Source organism: Cebus imitator, unplaced genomic scaffold (assembly GCF_001604975.1).
Source record: "Cebus imitator isolate Cc_AM_T3 unplaced genomic scaffold, Cebus_imitator-1.0 Scaffold456, whole genome shotgun sequence".
NCBI classification, from domain to species: Eukaryota; Metazoa; Chordata; class Mammalia; order Primates; family Cebidae; genus Cebus; species Cebus imitator.
The window spans coordinates 1,363,053-1,386,127 of NW_016107771.1; the positions used below are offsets into that span (position 1 = coordinate 1,363,053).

The 23,075-nt window shown below is 36.9% G+C and overlaps 1 protein-coding gene across 17 annotated transcripts in view; it reads left to right on the forward strand.

Annotated features, from left to right (window-relative positions):
- NEBL (nebulette) overlaps positions 1-23,075 on the forward strand; it is a 490,627-nt gene that overhangs the window by 242,736 nt on the left and 224,816 nt on the right. For 13 of the 17 annotated variants that reach the window (XR_005197308.1, XR_005197309.1, XR_005197310.1 and 10 more), the window contains exons 1-2: positions 17,548-18,025; positions 18,117-18,188. The exons of 2 other annotated variants lie outside the window; for them this stretch is intronic. Coding sequence is in view for 12 of the 15 variants with exons in the window: in XM_017511901.2 (XP_017367390.1) it covers positions 17,945-18,025; positions 18,117-18,188 (153 nt within the window). In the remaining 3 variants the exon portion in view is untranslated. Of the gene's footprint in view, positions 1-17,547; positions 18,026-18,116; positions 18,189-23,075 lie in introns of those variants that run through there. 2 more of the 17 variants (XM_017511902.2, XM_017511906.2) reach the window with 1 other exon arrangement.

The following is a 23,075-nucleotide window of genomic DNA, read 5'->3' on the forward strand; positions in this document are numbered from 1 at the left end:
TACTGCCCTATATAACGAAGCGATAAGGTTATGACAACAATTTGAAATGCATTTGAACAATTTTGTTTCAAATAGAATGTTCATTGACCATCTGGATATAAATATGTTTGGTTACCTTGCAGATCCAATTTAGAAGTTCAACCTTAAAAATTTCAAAGACTGGTGCCTTGCATATATAAATATCTAACAAGTATTTGTTGGTGAAGTGTTACTGTAATGATGGGTTCATTTATTTTCATTCATGACATCCCTGGTCTGTACTATGATAAAGAACTTTTGCTAAGAAAATATATGAAAAATAGCCAGGCATGGCGGCCTACATCTGTAATCCCAGCACTTTAGAAGGCTGAGGCAGGTGGACCACCTGAAATCAGGAGCTAAACATCAGCCTGGCCAACATGGTGAAACCCCGTCTCTACTAAAAATAAAAATAAAATAAAATAAAATAAATGAAAATTAGCCAGTGTGGTGGCAACACCACAGGAGGCTGAGGCAGGATAATTGTGTGAGCCAAAATCGTGCCACTGCATCCCCGCCTGGGTGACAGAGTGAGACTTCATCTCAAAAAACAAAACAACCCCAGAAAATATATGAAAAATACATCTTGAGAACCACTACCCTCAATGTGTATTAAATTTGGTATTAAAATTGTCTCAATTATTTAAAATTTTCATTTCTATTATTTTTACTTACATCAATTTAAGTTTGAACCTCTGTCTGGATGTGCAGTTACCTCTAGCTCAGAGTCTGATTAGGTTATCATTACATTCAAAACCCCCAGGAGGACATTATGTTAACAAATTTGGAAAATATAAATGTATTTTTAAAAGAAATATATAAACTACTAAAATGGACGTGAGAAATTTGAAAACCTGAAAGGAATGCTTTGAACAATATTATTAAATGATTTGTTTTATGAAACGTTCCTGTCCCTGATAAATATTAGGAATGTTTGCTTCCAAAGCATGACTAAAGGAAAAGGGGATTTATGGGAATCATAGAGGGTAATCTTATAGAAAACCTTTGCAACAAGTAGGGCTGTACTTCCTGTAAACTTTGAAGTCATTAAAAAGCAAATCCTGTTCACTGTATTTTTTGAGGTTTCTATGGTTGTCTATACTTTTCTCTGAATACAGGTTTTCTTAGCCTGCATATGGTTGAAAAATAGCCACCCACCCAAGTCTACCCGGCATTTAGCTCCATTGCTTACTGACATCTAATTACCCGCAGCTAAATGTCTCTTAGTTCAAACTCACAACACACATTCTTATTGTTCACTAGATGACCAGTGTGTTCCCTCTCCTCAAGTGCAGTGTCTGCTTTTGGTCTGATGAGCTGTGGCTGGATAATCAGGGCATGTGATTGATTCATAGCTGGTGCGGAAGAGGCGGAACCTGAGTGTAGTTGGGACTGGACAGGTGAATTTATTGACATGTCTGCTATAGCGCTATTGAGGAGACTATCCTATTTTCAAGAATGGCCTTTTCCAAATTATGTACGTTGATATTGAGCACAGACACGGTTAACAGCCTGAAAAAGAAAACTCCAGTTTTTGAACATAAACAGGTCTAGTACATGAACATAAATATTCATTGTCTCATACGTATGATCATATAAACAAATGCTATAAGATCGTATTTATTCAAAGAACAGTCCACCACAGGCAAATAGTATTTAACCCAAGAATGCGAGGGTGATTCAATACTGTGAAATCTATTAATATAATAAAATTAATACGTTATTGATAGTGATCAAAAAGTCACGTACGCCATCTGATACTGGAATAGCATCTGGTCAAATTTAACAATTCCTGATACAATATTTCATACACGTGGTTTTTGTACTTTTTTGCTATTTCCAGTAAGCTGAACATGTTTTCGTTTTTATAACCAGACAAGAATATATCAAAGATGTTTAAAGCTTCTTAATGCAGATAATAAACATTTTTATATTCCAGGTTCCTAATTCACATAATGGTCTCTTAATAAATACTCTTAATGAAGCATTCCATTAAAGCAGTTTGGTTTTTGACAATTATTAAGAAAACAGAATAGAGCTTTTCTTTGTCCCTCAGGAGACCTTGTTTCAGGAGTGGACCTTTTCTGAGGTTCAATGTGAAGGATCAGCAGTGTCTTTAGGAATGAATAATTGCTTTTCTTCGGCAGGTGCCTTTCAAAATTGTTCTTTTCACTTGCTTTGGGAATGGCTGTGGCTCTCCGAACTCTGACTCCCTTCTCTAAGCTGAGTCAATGCTCTAATCATAGCCTGTGTGCAGCTCTCACTGATGGCCAATCCTACACCTGGATGCTCTGTGTTAGACTCAACATGCTCCTCCCTGAGTGCATTTCACCCTCTGTTCAAAACAATTTACAGCAGGGCATGGTGGCTCATACCTGTAATATGAGCACTTTGGAAGGCTGAGACAGGAAGATCACTTGAGACCAGGAGTTTGAAACCAGACTGGGCAACATAGTGAGACCCTGTCTCTACGAATAAGAAACTTAAGAAATTAGCTGGGTGTGGTGTTGTGTCCCTGTAGTCCTAGCTACTCCAGGAGGCTGAAGTAGGAGGATCACTTGAGCCAAGGAGTTGAGGCTGCAATGCCCTACAGTCGTGCCACTGCACTCCAGCCTGGGTGACTGAATGAAACCCTGGCTCTAAAAACAAACGAAAACAACTTACAGTACCTTGGCACAAACTTTCTTTCTCAATCTTCACATTTTATTTCTTGCTCTTTTTACATCTTTAATATCTCTCAAATCTTTATCAACCACTTTCATGAATCCAGTATAAGCCTTTATCTCTTGCCAGCCTCTAGACCATTTTGTAGATGTCTTCTGATAGCTCGTTCCTCTCATTTCAGCATTTTCTGCTTATAGTGCACTCTTTCTATATTGGATTTTTATGTCACTCCCCTGCTTAAGATGTTGTGACTTGAGATTTCTGATTAAATTAAATATGTGGTTGTTGGCCTGATATTTGAAGCTGTCTCCATTCTGCCTTTCCTTCAATCTTTACTCCTTCACTTTCCCCATGCTATGCTGAACTTGTTCTTCATGGGGACCATGGTATGGTAATACTCTCTCTCTCTCTCTCTCTCTTTTTTTTTTTTTTTTTTTTCAGAGTGTCGCCCAGGCTGGAGTGCAGTGGCATGATCTAAGCTCAATGCAACCTCTACCCTGGGTTTAAGCAAGTCTCCTGCCTTAGCCACCCAAGTAGCTGGGACTCCAAGTGCACACTACCACACCCTACTGATTTTTGTATTTTCAGTAGAGGCGGGGTTTCATCATGTTGGCCAGGCTGGTCTTGAACTCCTTACCTCAAACAATTGGCCCACGTTAGCCTCCCAATGTGCTGGGATTACAGGTGTGAGCCACCATGCCCAGCCACTATGGTGATTCTCTTGTCCTTGTGTGTGATGTGTCTTCTAACCTCCCTATTCTCACTTCTGAAAAAGATTCATCTTCATGATGTGCAGATCAAAGGCAATGTTCATGAAACTTTGGAGTCTTCCTAATATTTGGGATTTTCTTCATCTGCTGAACCTTTACAGTACTCTCTAATTCTCTGATGACTTCATTATATTCTTGAATTGCTTTTTCTCTACTCATAGATTAGAGGAACCTTGAGTATGAAAGGCTACATTTTATTCAGTTTTGTATTTCTCACAGTACCTAATGTATGGATTTATACGTAGTCCAAATACAGATATTTTAAAGCAGATTTTGAATATAATATACACATGAGCGATATACATTTTAATTTCAAACACAGCAATGCCATTGACTTGCTCTTCTTGTAAGCCACATCTGTGAGCATTCCTCTGAGACATGGTAATACAACAGAAAATAAAAACAGAAGCAATATAAAATATAGTTGTGCTGGTCATCTAGTTTATTTTAGAAAGTAACTTTCATGTTCTTACATTGACATTCGTATTTGCAGAAAAACTAAAATAGTGTTAGTGTGAAGAATAAGAAAAGTTATTATTATAACCTTAAGAGGGAGAATGTTAATTAAATGGTGAGATAAAGAAAGGTGGTATTTAGGATAACAATTTCTTTCCACATTTGTGATGACACGAAAACTTATTTTTCTTGTATCGAGTCAAACTGCAAAGAAATTTTTTGCAACAGATTGAATGCTGTGATAAATATCTGCTTTTCGGAGCCTTTAACAGTGTTGTTGCTTGAAAAGCAAGCTTGAACTCCTTATGAGATCATTGTGGAGATAAATGCTTAAAAGCTTTTCAAAGTCATACTCTTGGCTCTATCAGAATTTAATTTCCCACTGATTATATCGATTTTGGAACACATATTCATGAATACACTAAGGGTAGCAACATCACTGATGATTTCTCATGCCTTGGGAATACATCTCTATTTTATGTACGTATAAAATCTACTTATGCTTTCTTATTTGTATGTACTTGAGTTAAATGCTCTAGTTTTAAAACTAGACTATGAGAATGTCCTTGCAGTTGTTTAAAGACTGTGGTTTTTTAACAGTTAAAAGTATTATGATGTATATAGTAATAGGTTTTATGAATGTTCTTTTCTTTATTGGCCATTCAGACATACCTGTTTAGTTTTTGAACTGTAGTCGTAATACAAAGAAAATTTTAAAATGCGCGTTTCAGCCATTTTCACAGTGTCAAATGCTCACATCAGGTTTATACACTTCACAGTGTTGAATGCTCACAGTGGGTATATACATTTCATTGTGTTGAATGCCCACAACAGGTATATAAATCAACATAGCACATCTTAAGTTTTGTTCATACTACCTTTGAACTTCAGTTTGGGGATCCTAATAGTATTTACTTTCCAGAGAGTTTGTGAGTGTTTTATGATATAAGATATGTAGAGGACTTACCACAGTGTTTACTCTTTATATTTTGTTTTTGTTTTTTGAGACAGGGTCTTGCTCTCTTGCCCAGGCTGGAGTGCAGTGGCACAATTACAGCTCACCGCAGCCTCTACCTCTGAGGCTCAAGCAATCCTCCCACCTTAGCCTCTTGAGTAGCTGAAACTACAGTGCACAACACCACGGCCAGCTAATCTTTCTATTTTTTGTAGGGGCAGGGTCTTGGTCTTTTGCCCAGGCTGGTCTTGAACTCCTGGGCTCAAGCCATCCTCCCACCCCGACCTCCCAAAGTGCTGGGTTTACAGGCATGAGCCACCATGCCCAGTCAGTGCCTAACTTTAGCATAGGTTACTCCTATTCCCCTTTGGCCAAAACAAACAACAAAAAACACTAAACGAAGAAAACGGTTTGACAAAAGTATTTGTTAATAGATGAGATTTCCGTCTTTGAATTCTTTGTACCCTGCTGATTAGTAGACAAGTAGATAAATTTGGTAATCACAATCTTAGAACTAGGAAGATCGGTCTAATTTGTTACAGTGTAGGGGTTTTGAACGCAGGTCTTAGGACTCCTTCATGGCATGCCCTCCACTGCCTACACCAAATGCGCACTTCAATGCTTGCCCCTTTTCAAACAATATCTCTCTGACTAGTTCATGCAGTGAGCGTTTAGCTGCTTTCAGATTTCTTCTGTTCTTAGTCCTCCTCGTCTGGTCCATTGTAGTGTTTTTGCCAGGCCACAAAATAGAATACAATTTTGCCATCAATCACAGTGGACTACACCCTCATAACATCTGATGCATGTGTTTTATTTTTGAGTATAACATATAGAACTTGAGCAGAAGCTGCATTATTAAATAGCTCATGAGTTGTTATAATCTTTCTCAAATCCTGGCAGATAAATACTATAAAGAATAGTCAAAGCCATGACAACATATATAAAAGAAATATTGCTTGAGTGAAAATGACAATTTTGCTTAACTATGTAATTTAAAAAGTGTATGTTCTCAATTCATTTCTTGTAAACCTATCCATCTGAAAAGCACAGAGAAGCTGTTTTAAGACTTTCTGTGACAAGATGCCCAAAAAAAGTCAACTTTTTAAAGTGCAGTCCTATGCAGAGGGTCTTTTGTATGGCAAATTTTTTACCTAAGTCTAAAGTTTGCTGAAAAGGAGATATTTTTGCTGACATATGGTGAAATATAAAGGACATCTTTATTCACTATTTCAATTAAGCTTTGATACTAGACAAGTATTATCACAGTTCTGTAAAACCCTTTTTTTTCTGCAGAAATATCACTATATGTGCTTTGGATCAGGGCTGTACTTGGTTCCTTAAGATTTAAAGCCATTATATAAGTTGTTTCCTCTGGTATTTCTGTATTTCTTTTATATATATTATTATTCCAATATTTTGTGGTGAATTTCTCCTAATATTCTAGACCAAATTGAGAGAATTGTTGAGTTAATCTATAAATTATCTTCTTTAGCTTTTTGCAAATTAGAGAGTGTTTGTTGAACATTGAGAACACATGGACACAGGGAGGGGAGCATCACACACTGGGGTCTGTTGGTGGGGAATGGGGGGCACAAAGGGGGGTAGGGAGGTTGAGGAGGGATAACATGGGGAGAAATGCCAGATATAGGTGAGGGGGGGATGGAGGCAGCAAACCGCATTGCCATGTAGGTACCTATGCAACAATCCTGCATGTTCTACACATGTACCCCAGAACCTAAAGTGCAATAAAATATACATATGTATAAAGTCACTACCATAATCCTATTTTCAATTAGCATTTACTATATTCTAAATTTTTATGTATTAGATCCTACTTAAAGAAAACTTTAAGTTTTAATCCTTTTGGGTGTGAAGACAGCTATGTAAAAAAGGCAGGTTCTATTTGGGTACAAGAAAATATGCCTGCATTTGCTTCATTTGTGTGCACAATATCTTAGAAGCATTTAAATTATCATTAAGAGTGCCACACAGAAAGACAAACATGGCATGTTATCACTTATTCGTAGAATCTGAAAATCCAAACAATTCAACTCATGGACGTAGAGAGTAGAAGGGTGGTGACCAGAGTCTGGGAGGGATAGTGGGGGTGCTGGTGGGAGGTGGGGACTGTTAAAGGCTACAAAAAGAATAGAACGAATGAAACCCACAACAAGGTGACTGTAGTCAATAATAATTGTACATTTTAAAATAATGAAAAAGAGTGCCCTTGGATTGTTTGTAACTCAAAGGATAAATGCTTAGGGGGATGGTTACCCCATTCCCCAAGATGTGAATATTACACATTGCATGCCTGGATCAAACCATTTCATGTACCCCATAAATATATACACCCACTGTGTGCCCACAAAAATTAAAAATAAAAAAGAGTGCCACGAACACAAATTTTATGGTCTCAGTATCTGGTGATCAGTAGAAAAAGTTTAGCACAAATAAGTTTGAAATATTACCATTTAGAATGAGTTCATCAACATACAGATAAGGAACAGAATAGCAGCAGGGCATAACTGTACACCTTGAAATGCCCATTTGAAAATTTGGAACATTAGTTTCAGGTTGATTGGCACTTCTTGGTCCATTTAACATTAGATGTAGGCTTTTGTTGTTGCTCACAGTGCTGTGTGGCACTGGTTCCTATCAGCTTACCAGGAGAGTTTGTGCTCATCTCTTCCCAACTGCATGATCATGTTGCAAAGCAGAGCTTTTGTTTTTTAATTAAAAATTTATTTCTTAATTAAAAAATTCAAACCCTGAGAGAGTTGATTGTGAAACATTTACCAGCTTAGTACTGCTCATAAACGTGCCATTTAATGAATGAAAAGCAGGAAAGGTTCCTCAAATTAGGCTCCTGCTAGATCAAGGATCCCCGTAATGCTTTCATTATTGCCTGCTTTTCTTGTTGCTTCTGACTCCTATGGGGGCTTGTTTTCACTGATCCCAGGGACCACATTGTCTCCATACCACAAGGACTATTCTTCCTTTATATAACCATCTGTAATGACAATTACTTTGAAGTTGGAAATTGAAGGAGATGAGAGAAAGTAATATCATTTCCAGAAAGAAATAAAAAGCATTCATTCAATGTTCTACTGCCCTATGGTCTAGGAGGTTTTACACAAATGGAAGCAGTAAGCCCTAGGTATGAATCTCTTGCTGTGAGGACTTGGGCAAGTTATCACTCCAAATTCTAGTGACCTCATCTGTGAAATGGGTGTCTGAGGATCAAATGAGATACTATATGTGAAGCTCACAGCACAGTGCTCGGTATGCGGTAATCAGCCTTTTGTGCCTTCTCTCGGTACCCGGTATAGGTCAGTAGAGTTCAAGAACTTCAAAGAGTTCATGGCTGCCTCCCTTCATTTTTATATGGAGTTCCTCTTTCTACCAAAATGTCAGTACAGCTTGGATGAGGTATAGCCGAAATAAAGTTTAAGACTTGAATATCATTCTGCGTAACAGTATTTTTAGATTTGAAGCACTTCATTGCATTTGGATATTATTCAAGATTCCAGCAGTTTCAAAGTACCAATTGTTCTGACTCTGTCAAGGTGAGATGTGAATTTGCTAGGAGCAGAAGTCAGAAATACTGTGTTTGTCCTCCCTGATCAAGATCTTTTCTGTTGAATACTTGAAAGTTTAAAGTTTCTTTTAAAATAGAAAAATCTAATTTCAGTAAAACTTAGGTTCTTTTCATGAGGCATCAACCCTTTACTAAAATCTCATGTACTTCCTGGTGACATTACTTCACAACTTGGTTTAAAAAGGACTTATCTAGCTAAGGTGATGAATGAATAGTTTGCTTAAATTCAGTTATATAAATTAAAAATGTGAGTATCGATGGAAGATATTTCACTATTTGCACTTTCTGCTGTTTGGATAGAAAATTATAGAACAAAAAGTTGTTATTCAGTCATATAATTATCTACTTATTAGACAGAAAACTAGGGGGTGAACATCCTGAAAACCAGTGGGACTTTACGTCATTTCATTAATGAAACAAGATAGCATTTTGAAAATACACCTTTGGTGAACTTAATTAAAGCATAATTTTAAAAATTAGTTCATTATTTATAATAAAAATTTAAACCCTTAATCAAATACATTTCCATACTGAAGACTTATTTAGACAGGTCTCGAAATTAAAATTAGATTGTAGATTTTATTGCTTGCTTATTAAGACTCTGAGATTGTTATCTTAAGTTTAATTTTAAATGTATTTTTTCACACTTCAAGTATATATGATGACATTGAAAAATAGCTAATAACTTCCAGGCTTACAGCATTACTGTAGAGCTATTCTGTCCAACATGGCTGCCGCTATCTACATCTGACCATTGAGCGCTTAAAATGTGGCTAGCTGGACTTGAGTTGTGCTGTAACTGTAAAGTTAAAATACAACGGATTTTAAAGAGTTAGTAGGAAAAGATATAAAATGTCTCATTGTAGTGCATAGTATGAAGTAGATACTCCTAGATATTTGATAAATGGATATGTGAATGAAATAGGAGAGACCGTTACGGATTTTTGTTGGTTTTGTTCATTGATTGGAGAGATTGACATAGTGCCTGGCCCGTGGAATGCACACAAGAAATATTTGTGAACTTATTAACAAAATTTGTTGAATTATATTTGTTATAATTAATTAATTCATGTCCATCTTCATATAACATATGAGTCCATGAATGACACACCCACCCCCCGACACACACCCTCACACAAATGATAAAGAAGATAAAGTCCTCAGAGAGAATTTACCCATAATATATGTTAAACTAGTTCTCACTCTTCAAAGGGTACCAGCTATTTTAAAACATCATTAACTTCATAGCTGTTTTAATAGTATATTTACTTTAATTAGAATTTTATTTTGATACTATCTTCTAGTTTGAGTTAAACATGGAAAAACTCCATGGAAATCATTGGAATCAGGCTCACAAATTCGTGTTTTAAAAGTTCCAAACTTTTGAGCATCAGTAGTATTGTTTTCCCTGGCTTAAAGTGGAATGAAAGCATGGCTTCAGGAAGAAGGAATCCTTAGTGAACATAGGTGTTAGTAACTTGATGCTTAAGGTTCGAGAAGAAACATTGACATCACTTATCTAGTAAAGAATAGAAAAAAGAGGTGCATTTTAATACTAAAACTGTAGTTGTAGAAATGTAAAAGTATGAAATGTATATAAATACATTTAACATAAATTTATTTCAGGATCTACATAATACAAATGGATTTCTCTTAAATATTTTTCTTCCAAAGACATGTAAATCTGAAAACACTATTTTTGCTAAGAATTTTCATAAAGTCCAGATACATAAAGGGTATTTTGAAGGGCTAATGATAACCTGAAGGGGGAAAAATTGTGTTCAAGGCACATAAAGGGAATAGAGAAGCTGTAAAGCTGCTGCTTCCACAGTTAATTGGCTAGAAATTGTTATATTTGCAAAGGGTTCATGGTTCCAACTGACTTGAGTTTTTTGTGTTAGGCTAAGTGATTTCCACACACTTCCTTCATGTAGCTCTCCCCCGATGCCCTGGAGGCTGAAGGGTCCTCAACTCCTTTCCTTCCCCGATCTCTCTCCTGTTGTATGCTCCAGTGACATAGAAATTTTGATTCTTCCAACTCTTGTCTCTGGATATTTGCAAATACTTGTTGGAGACCTTCTCATCATTTTGCTTAGATCCAGTTTCAGTATCCTTTTCTAGGGGAGATCCGGTTATTTCTTGGTGGCAACATGGTTTAGCTCTGTATCCCCACCCAAATCTCAGCTCCAGTTGTAATCCTCACATGTCTAGGGAGGGACCTGTAATACCCATGAGTTGAGGGAAGGAGGTGATTGGATCATGGGGACAGTTTCCCCCATGCTGTTCTTGTGATAATGATAGAGTTCTCATGAGATCGATGGTTTTATGAGGCAGCTTTTCCTGCTCTTGCTGGCTGTCTCTTGCCTGCCACCATGTAAGATGTGTCTGCTTCCCCTTCCACCATGATTGGATGTTTCCTGAGGCCTCCCAGACATGCCAAATTGTGAGTGAATTAAACCTCTTTTCTTTATAAATTATTCAGTCTTGGGTATGTTTTTGTAGCAGTGTGAAAACGGAGTAACACACTGGGTTTATGCTAAATCTTCTTGCTATGAGCTCATACAAATCTCCAATCCCCTTTTAGGAGTACTATATTATACTTTCTCCAACAAGTGCCAAATCATCTAGTTTTGCATGTGTTCGTGTAAGTTATAGTTCTAATGGCTGTTCTTAATATGCTCTATAACCCTCGAAACCATTTCCTTTGTTTCCCTGAATATAAAAACTTCTTCATAATTTCCCCATTTTAATGTATGGTTTTTTTTCCTCCTGCAAACATGACAAAAACAGCTTTTCTCCATAAATTATTAGGAAACTATTTACATTGCTGTGTTTTCATAACATTCATAAATCATATAAATAGGACATGTTATGAATTAATTGGTAGATCATCTATCTCTGAATGGATTAAAGAATTGCCAAGAGTGATCAAGCATGCTCTCTCTCTGGCTTTTGATATGGTGTTGACAGCCAAGCAGAGAGCTTCTTCAGTAAATCCACTCTCATATTCAGGTTTTTCCAGATGTGAGAAGTAATTAAGTCATTGCATCGACTGAAAGCTTTTATGCTTTTCGAGTGAGAACCGGCAGCTGTGGTGAATTAGCTCTGCTTAGTACATGTGTGTTTGTTGCCTGTGTGAATGTACATATATACAAGCACACAAGTGACAGTGCCAGTAGTCAAATGAAATCCGACCTGAAAACAAAAGGAAATCCAAAACTGATATCAATAAATTCTAGAAATTTTTATAGCCGTATTTCACAATTGAGAGGTAGGCTTTTTCCAATAATGCGCTTTTTCTTTCTATTTTTTCAAATCACTTGCATCATTAAATAATTTTTTAAATGGTTATGACTCTTATAAAACATAAATACATTTCAAAGATTTTTAACTCATTAACAAGTGAGGGTACCAGTAAGACACTACAACTGGTTCAAAGGTGAATCTGAAGAACCACATATAAATGTGTAGTAAGGAATGCTGACATGCATTTACAAATAGGTGCAAAAAGAGTCTGTCTCATGGGCCTTCCCAAGAACACAGTTACAGTCATGCTCTTATCTATGGTTTTCCTTTCTGAGGTTTCAGTTACTAAGTTCTAAAAAAAGGTGAGTACAGCACAAGAAACTTTGAGAATGAGAGAGAGACCACATGCATGTAATTTTTATTACAGAAAGTTTGTTATAATTATGCTATTTTATCTCTTACATTTTAAAGTTTATTTCAGTGGTTTTTGGGGGGTACAAGTAGTTTTTGGTTACATGGATGAATTTTATTGTGATGTCTGAGATTTTAGCGCACTTGTCACTTGAGTTGTGTTATTGTTCCCAATATGTAGCTTTTAATGCCTCACCCACCTCCCTCTCTTTTCCCTTCTGAGTCTCCAAAGGCCATTACAGTACTCTGTGTGCCTTTGCATACCCATAGCTTAGGTGCCACTTATGAGTGACAACATGTGGTATTTAATGTTTCATTCCTGAGTTACTTCACTTAGAATAATGGCCCTCCAGCTTCATCCCAGTTGCTACAAAAGACATTATTTTGTTCTTTTTATGGCTGAGTTTTATGCCATGGTGTATGCTTACCATATTTCCTTTATCTAGTTATTGGTTGATGGCCACTTAGATTGGTTCCATATCTTTGCCATTGTGAATTGTGCTGTGAGAAACATAACGTGCAGATATCTTTTTGATATAAGGACTTCTTTTCCTTTGTGTAGATACCCAGTAGTGGGATTGCTGAATCCTATGGTAGCTCTGCTTTTAGTTCTTAAAAAACCTTCATATTGTTTTCCATAGAGGTTGTACTAATTTACATTCCCACTGGCAGTGTATAATTGTTCCCTTTTCACCACATCCCCACCAACAGTTATTGTTTTTTGACTTTTTAATAATGGCCATTCTGGCTGGGTAAGGCAGTATCTTCTTCCGGTTTTAGTTTGCATTTATCTGATGATTAGTGATATTGAGCATTTTTGTCATAAGTTAGCCATTTGTATATCTTCTTTTGAGAAATATCTTTTCATGTCATTACTATAATTTATAAATTAAACTTTATCATAGGTATGTATGTATAGGAAAAACATAATATGTATAGACTTGATACTGTCTGTACTTTCAGGCTTCCACTGGGGGGGCTTGGAACACATCCTCTGTGATTAAGGTGTGGGGGGTACTATAATTTGCATTTCTGTGGATAAGAATCATTCTCATTCTTAGCAGTTTTCAACAGTTCATGGAATTGTGAAGTAGTTCAAAGATAATGAAAGAACAGCATAGCTCTAAAGGGAACACCCAGTAATTTCTTTTGTATGTACCCATTTCAAAGTCTTTTACAATATTCCTGACACATCTCACATAAAACTCTAGGAAAGGGACGCTCTGTGGGAGTCAAGCTGTTTGATCCTGCTTGACCCTTTGGTTCTGGGTATAAGCCACATGCAGACCACACAGAGCTTAGGTTTCTTCCGCTTGGTGGTGAGGTTTACAGGAGTGATTATGGTGTTAGCTTAATTGCTGTGAAAATGAACCAATTTATCAAGCTGCAAATGAAACCAAAGTCTTTCAGTTCAAGCGTGCTATGTTAATGGAGACATTGAAAATACTTCCCTGCCCCCTCTGTAAGCAGAGAGCATCATTTTAATTTTGGCTTCCCAACCACACCCAACCTGGAAATTGTCGTACCCATATTATTTGCAGTTTCTTGTTCTTCACTTCCTCCAACATCCATCTAAGTATGTAGCTCTCATTTGTGAGTGGGATCTACATTTGTGAAAAGGGGAATATGAATATGGAATATACCTTATTAAATCTTAATAGCATAATTGGTCATGGTGACATGTGTTTAGGTTGCTTTGTGTCCTCTCAATTTCTAATTAATAAAGAGTAATGAAATAGCCATTAAAAAGGAGGATATATGTTCATGAATTCGAACTTGCAGAAGTTGATTGGACCAATATTAAGCACAACTCTTATATAAAGGAGACAAATTGTTCTAGAGTGCTTACATTTCCTCTTTCAAGAAATGATTTATCTCCCCTTGTCCATTATGAAAGTTCTCTTCTGGACAGATGTTAGTTACTGAGTAAATAGGTGAGGCAAAGGTGGAATGACTAGAGATTCAGCTGAGAATCAGGAATCTTCTGGTAGACAGTCATCAAAACAAAAACCAGGCACCAAAAAATGAGTGTGAAAAACCATCACAGCAGGGAAACAAATCAGGCAAACAAATTCATCTCTCACCTACCATTTAGGATGAATATTTTATAATAAGAAATGTTGAATTCATTTTTAAAGTAAAAAAGAAAATAGTTTATCTCTGTACTTTCTCCCCCCTCATGTAGAACTGAATCTGGATCTATTTCAGTTGTTTATTACGAATTTTTATTTTTAATTGTGTATCACCATGTTGGGGAAAAGCACATGTTCCATTACTATGAAAAGGAGAAAAAAGTGAAATAAGTCAAAAACCGAGAAAGTCTTGTCATAGGTGACCTCAAGGAAGGTGAAGACAGTTGTGCACTGTGCAACTCAAGATGGTGGCGTAGATATGTTCTCTTGGCTGGGGCTGTGTCTCCAGAGACTTGAATTACCCACCTGAGAGTTGCTAAGGAAATCCATTTGGTTACACATAAACATCAAACTGTCAAAATATCAGAAGACTTCTGAATTATAAATACTCAAGTGAGCTCTTATCTTTAACCTGTCTAGTTGCAGAAGGACTTTCTTGACTTTAAAAGGATATTGATGGCACAGGGAATGAGAAGACCTCTTCGTACCAAGTGCTTTTCCTGTCACTGTGTACCTTTACTGGGTGGTCGAAAAAAAGCTTGTGTTTCCAAGGGCTCCATTATTTTTAAGGTGCTTTATTTTTATTAACTTCGGGCAACTCAGTTTTTCTAACGCTGAAGAATAAGAGGCAGTGATGGGGTTAAATAATTTGCCCTAGAGGACACAGTAGAGCCAGACCTGGACATTGACAGCTTAACCATGAGTGTCGTATCTTGGTCTCATTCTGTATCAAGGCATGGGTAGAGCACTAAAGTAGAAAAGTAAACAACATAGAAGAAATGCTCAGTAAGTAAAAGGTGCGAGGAGCTACAGAGATTTTCCCTTTTGCAGCAACCCAAGGTGAAAATATCTATTAAACTACATCATTAATCTTGGTTTTTTGAAAAGTTGTTAGGGGATTTTGAAACCTGATAGCTATCCATGAGGAACACTTTCTTCTTATTCTCCATTGCATATTTTAGCGTTATTGACAAGAAAACTTTGCTGTGATAAAGTGAAGGGCTTAATATTTTTTAGAGAAAACTTTGCATGAATTTTATATTATAGGTGAAAGGAAAAAAGATGCCTTCAATCAAAAGTAATGGTGTCTCTAGCTTGCCAAACAATCCATTAAAGAGTTCATCCAGCAACTCTGGAGTGATGAGTGTTTTATTTCCTACTGTATCTTAGTGTAAATGATGTTTTATTCACCATTGTGTCTCTAACGCCAAGCACAATGCCTGGCATAACAACAGTTATTTGTTGTACAAATGCACACAGGTCTCTAGTTAGGTTCTGATCCTAGTACTTCATTTAATAGCTTTGTAAATGAGAGACAATTTTTCTTAGCCTTCATTCTGTCATCTATGAAAGAGAAGGCATTAGGTGTATTGATTTGTTAAAGATTCCTTTGGCTTGAAATTCTGATTCTAAAATCTCAAATGGAAACTATGTGTTCACATTGCACATGGTGTTGGTTGTTTGTTTTCAAAGGTTTGTACATTAAATCTCAACAGCTTATTTTCTTGCAGCACAGTGAAGAGTCCATGAGAATGTTTTACATGATGGGAAATGAGAACTAACTGCAGTGCAAGCCTCATGAAGGTAATTCACCTGGGGGAATAGGTGTCACCCCGAGCAACACCAGTACTGTCTTCTCAAATAAGAGCCAAGAGGTGTGTCTCAGGCAGTTTTGGCAAGGTTTTCTCCCTACGCTTCTAGAAGTTTGCAAGGCAAGTTTACAGAAATTACTCCTCCCTATTTCCAAATAAAGATAATGTAATAGATCTATAGAATATTAGAATAGTCTTCTGGCCAGCAGAGGACTTGAGGGAAATAATCAGAATCTACCTGTTGTTTCCTTTTATGCAAGAAATAAAATGTACAAAGAATGTCCTCATGGAATCCACTGCAGTGGGCTGGCATGACATGGCTGAAATCCTAGAGTTGTGGTTTCCAATTTCAGCATGCTTGGGGCAATTTCTTTTTGGCATTTTTCTGGTGGACAGGATATGTGATACCATTCATTTAGCCTGCTATCGAAAACTATTTCAAGACCATAAGTAATAGGTAATATTTCACAGAAGAGTGTTAGTTTTCTGGGGTAGTGGGTGTCATTAAAAAACAAAGACAGGTAGATAGAAAGATAGGTAGGTAGGTAGATTAGATTGAATTGGATTAGATTTGATGAGATAGATTGGTTTCATGTTCAGGGTAACACAAGGTTAAGTGAGTAGCTTTTTGGTTGAAGGTCTTCTCAGAACTTCCAGCATGTCAATATGCCTTGTAGACCTCTAAGTGGCAGGGACAGAGATTGGGGTACAGGTTTCTTACACATATTTGTTTAAGAAACCTGCTTTTCTCCCCTACAATCTTTTATGGAACTTTTGCCTCATGGAACACAATTTCAGAAATAATTTATACATGATGACTGTATGGAACGTTTTTCTTGTTAGAATTTTCAGTTTAATTAAGGGCATTTTTTTTTTTGCAATGCATGGAAAACTAGATATGATATCAAGAGGAAAAAAACATACTTGGCTACTTAGAATGATGTATTATTTTAAATTGTGTTTTGTATTATCAGTATTACTGTTCGCTGTAGGGTATTTGTTATGTCCAATGCTAATATGCTATGGCTTGGTAAAATTAATTTACCCTAGGATTTATATAACCAGATAATAAACTGTGAGTTGTAGAGCATCTTGGAATTGCTTGAATTGACATTAAAATATTTGTTTTGAGAAACGTATTTTTAACCTTGGTTTTATATAACTAAGGACATATACCATATTATAAATATTATGATCGTTTATTTTTCCAAACTTTTCTGAATGTGGAGTACCCATTGAGTAATAATTCAAATCACTAATGAATCTGTAAAAATTGACATGAGTAAAATTGCAGAATTCAAAGATGATGATGATGATTTTTGAAACTGACATTTCTAGAATTGTTAAATGATATATCAACTTGTGTTAACTGCAACTTCTCATGTTTAATGATGTTTACAATTAATACAATACCATACTCACCAGTATGAGACTAACAGTCACAGTTAACTCAGAGTAGATTCTTTGAAGTGGCTCAGAGGGCTTTTCACAATAAATAGCCTCTAATCAGCTAATATAAAGTGGGTATTTTTTAGGATGTGAAAAGTACTGGTATGTCTCATAAAACATATAATTTAGGTTAACAAAATGAGTTTGAATGATCCAGATTTACTACCCCAAGTCAGAAAGAAGTCTGACATTCCATTGAAAGCTTTATTTAGACAGAGTCAAGGAATCTGTGATAACAGGCTCTGGACTGTGCTATCTTAAGTGTTAGAGCTGGATAGTTTTCCCAGAATGTCTAAGTCCTTTTTATGCTCTTTTATGAATGAATAGAGTTAGTAAAAAATGAATAAATTTTCTCTTTTGGATTTCTTAACCAGTGGAAAAAATGTTGACTTTAAAAGTTCATAAAATCTAATTTTGCCTAAGAATATGTTATTTCCACTTGTGAGGCCAGCCCTGGTAGACCTCTGGGATTCAGTTCTGGTCACTGACACACCACTGAGATAAGGAGTAAAGTGTGGGCTAAATAGGGCTGAGGCGTGGTTAAGGGCATTCCTGCCAGAGCCCCAGAGACATCAGCATCTCAAGGACACTGGTACGCAAAAGGACGCCATATGAGTAAATTTAAAAAAATATAAGTATTTTAAAGGGTAAAAATGAGGGTCCCTGTAACTGAGGATGTAAAAGATGAAACTGAAGAAGAAAAAACAGGGGAAGAGGAGAATGAAGAAGACCAGGTGAGTGAGAAAACACGTACTCACGACCAACGTTTTTTCCTCTAAATTGATGATGAGAAAAATGTTTCTTTTCCTTTTTTTTCCCTGACAGGTCTTCTATAAGCCTGTTATTGAAGACCTAAGCATGGAATTGGCCAGAAAATGCACGGAACTCATTAGTGATGTAAGTGGCTAGAGTAATTTCTTTCTTACTTTGCACTGCACCTGTGGAATTATGTTATAGAGGCACAGAGCTGTGGGGGAAACCCTGAAATCACCATTTAAAACCCAGTCACTTTCCAGATCATAGAGCAAAGTCCTGAAATTTTAAGTGATTTCCCCAAGTTCACCTATACAGAGAATTTCTGCTAGAGCAAGTTTCCTCATTCTTAATCCAAAATCCTGTCCCTTATGAGTTTTGCTGTCATTCTGGCATGAAATCATAAGGTATTGAATTGCAGTATATATTCCATTTGAGAACCCCCAAAGACTCTAAAATGAATAAAATGATGTAATTTGTCTTGGGAGGACCTCTATCTAAATGAGTAGTCATTTTTACTATTTTGGGGCCTTCTGAAGAAATTAATGCACCTGTCTTCCAGAAGAGGAAAATGTGTGTGTGTGTATATATATGCATATAATATTTATTTACAATTTAGGATTTATGGATTACTGAACTGCTTGCTAAGAACCCTGATCTAGATAAGGATATTAATGCAAGGGGCATTTTTGTTGTGACATTTTTTAGCAACTGGGATTGGTCGTATTGCGTTTCAAGGGAATCCCAGAATTATAGAATGATTGAACATATTATTTTATGATAAATATGTAAGCTAGAATTCAAGAAGTACAAGGAAAAATGTTGCTTACCAGGGATGATAATTTAGTTCATCCCCATTAACAGTTCTAAGAGAATTAGTGGTTCAGAGGAAGGGTAACTCCTGTAAAGTGAATATGTGCCTGTGTCTTTATTTAGAGAGATGAGCACAATCCTGGTTGTTTCTGTTGTTGATAATGAGCAAAGTGATTGGAATGTTTTACAAATGTTTGTTTTCGAAGGAAGTCAGTCCTGGGCAGGAGGGCAGTGGGCTGGCATGTCCTTCAAAGTCCACCTGCCCGGGTTGACTCCACAGTAACCTTGGGAAGGTTATGTAACTTGGCTGGGCTCCACCCCTCTCCTATAACATTTATAAGAAGATTAAATAATGGTAGTACATCTAAAATGCTGAATAAACTATCTGGAACATTGTGAGTACTTCTTAAATGTTAGCTGTCATTAACTACTCTGTCTGTTACTTACTTTTACATCCATCCAATCACAGTTTAGATATGGCTGGCTCTTTCTGACAAACCAGAAGGCAGCACAAAGGATGGTGGGGGAAATCATACCCCTTCCCATACAATTGACATGTGTTGTAATTATGCTTTAAATTAAGTATTTCTTTATGCTATTACTTAATAGTCATTAGCTACTATATGTGAAAGTTCTTTGTAAATGACAGTAATAATGACAACAGCAACAATAACAATACTGGCAACAGTTTTTAAGATTTAGTGACTATGTGCCAGGCATTGGATCGTGCAAGGGAGGCACTATGCGTTTTCCCATTTTTGAAGTGAGGAGATGGAGGCACAGGGGGGTTCAGTACCTTGCCTGGTTCACACAGTTAAGCAGTGGCAGTAATATTGAAACACAAATATTACTCTTTACTCTGCCATGTTATCTCTCACTGTAGATTGCCATGAAATGTTGTTCTTTGCTTTGTTATTATTTATTACGTAACTATTAGGTGTAGTAATGCTACCAATTAAAACCCCAAATTTCTAACCTCTTCCAGCTTTGATCTGTTTTTATTGAAGTATTATAGCTGGGCCAACTTGTGTTACATAAACCGTCAGGACTAAAGTGGTAACTGCAGTTAGTAGGTGATTTTCTTGGAGTTGTTTTGGATAAGATTGTTTATCAGTGACTTTAGAACCCATATGTTGTAAGGGGTAGTGGTTTTTATCATTTTGCAAAAGCTAACACCATATATTTCACACCCACGTAGATAAAATTAAACAGATAGGCGTACTTTATTACAGATGTATGTTCCATGGTAAAATGTACTACTTAAATATTTAGCACATGATTATTGTGGCTTAATTTATATCTTTGTACACATTCACATTTTGCTTCCAAGTGGAATTTTATACTTGCCAAGATACTTATTTAATTTTTAGAGTTTTTTCCTTGTTTTTTTGAAATGGGGTCTTGCTCTGTTGCCAAGGCTGGAGTTCTGTGGTGTCACCACAGCTCACTGCAGTCTCAACCTCCTGGGCTCAAGTGATTCTCCAGCCTCAGTCTTCCAAGTAGCTAGGACTACAGGGGTGTGCTACCATGCATGGCTAATTTTTATTTTTGTAGAGATAGAGTCTCACTGTGTTGCCTAGGCTTGTCTCAAACTCTTGGCTTCGAGCAATTCTCTTGCCTCCTTCTCCCAGAGTGCTGGGAATACAGGTGTGAGCCATCGAGCTGGCCCTGCTTCATTTTTTGTAGATGAGAGGGATGGTTTCATGGACTTCGCTTCATGGTGTGGCCTAATTATTAGTTTTTGGACCTCTTCCAGCCTTCATATGTCCTTAATGACCAAGATGGAATAATCAGAACTGTGCAGAGTGGTACAGATTTGGACGGTCTAGATCAGGTGTAGAGTAGGATGATGTTTTTCTTAGCTTCTAGCACCCTTTGTGATGTTGTGAAGGGTTTCCTAGACTTGGGGGCTGCAGAAACCTGTTAGATCAGCTTGATGATCTGTAGACCGTCAGAGCCATTTCATTCCTAATTTCTCACCTGTCACTGATAGCTTAGGACCCATCATCTTTAAATAATAGTTTGAATTATTTCAACCACACTCGGGCTAGATCTAATCTGTAGTTTTCTGACCTCTTGCCTGGCCCTTTGAGAGCTTCTGAAGTTCATCTCAGTTTGCCATTTCCCTTGCCTAGACAGCTTGGAGTCATCGCGGACCTGTAGACACTGCTGTATCATCCCCTTGTCAGACAATTTATAGAAAGGTTAAGCAAGATTGGCCTAGGGATCAGCCCTGGGAGGCCTGCACGGCTTAGAATTCTCCATAGAGAGAAGTGTCAGTTTTTCAGGTCAAGTGGCTTTACTTTGGGGATCAGTATAAGGCATTTTTCTTTCTTTCTGTTTCTCCCCCTACCTAGTTTCTGCTTTGCACTTGCTCTACCCACATTACGGGGTTTCCCTCTGCACAACTCACTTCCCAATCTTGAAGAACAGCTGGTCTTCTGAGGCAGCTTCTTTTATTGTATAATAAAAGAGGCTTTTATTCTGTTAAGCCTCTTTTATTTTCATATACTTATAAAAGTATATCTGAGAAAATAGCAAGCATTATATTATTATATAACATAATGCTTGTTATTTTCTCAGATATACGTTCATATTTAGTCCTGTTAGTCTAATCTAACAAGATCTAATAAATTCCTTGAATATGTTAAACCTATCCAATCTCTTGAGCATTCAGAATCATGGATCTAGTAGCCTTCTGACAGGCAGTCATAAAATAGATTGGGCAAGAAGGAATATTTTGTAAGTTTCTTGTAAATTAGGCAGCAAGAGCCTTCCATAGAGCAGGTAGACCATATCTGCATGCAGCCTCTCACTCTGTGTTTGGTTCAAGGCTCTGTAGGGTGTTCATCTGCATGGTAACAGGAAGAATATTTTCCAGGAAAATGAATGTTGTTGTGGGTAAATCCTTTCAATGCCAGAAACATTAAATTCTGTGGTTATCCCTCCAGAGAAAACTTGGATGTTATCAGAGAACCTGGGAGAGTGACCTTACCTATGGCCAGCCCAATTAAATAATGATGGAGACGTAGTTGATTGAATTTAATTTGTATGATTTGACTTGTGAAAAGGCTTTCCAGATACTTTCAATTAAGAATGCTTGTGAAAGGAATGATCCTCCAACATCTCCATGTCTGTCATCCAGTTTCACCCTTTAGCTAATATCATACTCATTCAAAGAAACTTGACCAGGAGGAAGAATTGACCACGCACTAAATTAATCCTAATTGTAATGGAGACATTGTGGGATTTGTGGGTAAGGTCAAAAGAGAAGGTCAATGTCTGGGACATGTTAATGATCATGAAGTCATCAGTTTTGCCCTTTTTGTTTTTCAATGTGAAAATGAGTTGGATTGTGTATTGATTGGTTAGGAGTACAGATGACTGTAAGAACAGAAAAGCTCTAACACAATGGCTTAACAAGTAGGTTTTTGTTTCACCAGCCTCACATGTACAGCCTGGACATAGGTAGTTCAGTCTGGGTACCATGGGTGTTAGCAGTCTCCCAGGTTCCTTTCCTTCTATTCTGCTGTCATTAGTATGGTGGCTTACTCCTTGGCAATGACATCATTGTTGCTGCCGTCCCTGTGATAGAGAAAGAAGAAGATGGAAGACAGAGTGTCAAAGGATTATGCAACGTCTCTCCCTTTAAACAGAAATGCTAGAAGCACTTCTGGGAAGATTTCTACTAAAGTAGCAGAGCTAGGCATGTGGCCTCCTCAGGCCAAACACGGAATAGCGTGACTGTGCCTGGTTTAGATCAGTTTGTCCTCTGGTGCTGGGACAAGAGCCTGGCTGCTCTCATTAATCCATTTGGGCTCTGTTAATCGGAGAGAATGGGAGTGGCCAGGCAGTCTCTCTAATAGATGTTGCCAACCTGAGATTTTAAGATGCAGACATGGTTGTAATAAAATATAGCCATCTATTCAGTGATTTTTATTTTACCTAAGATTTGTTTCATTGATCAATATAGTTTCAACAATCATTTCCTCTTATCTTGGCATAGGAAGGCTACTAATGTGTAACCAATATTTATATAAATATTCCTTATGTATTTAAAAATTGAAGATCCTTTGCTTATTGTCATTCATATTGCACAATTCATTAGAAATCGGACATAATTGTGATGTCTAACAAATTGTACAATTTCTTTTGAATTGTACAATTGAATTGTATAATTTCTCTTGATTGTATACTTGTAAAGGATCTTAAATTTTA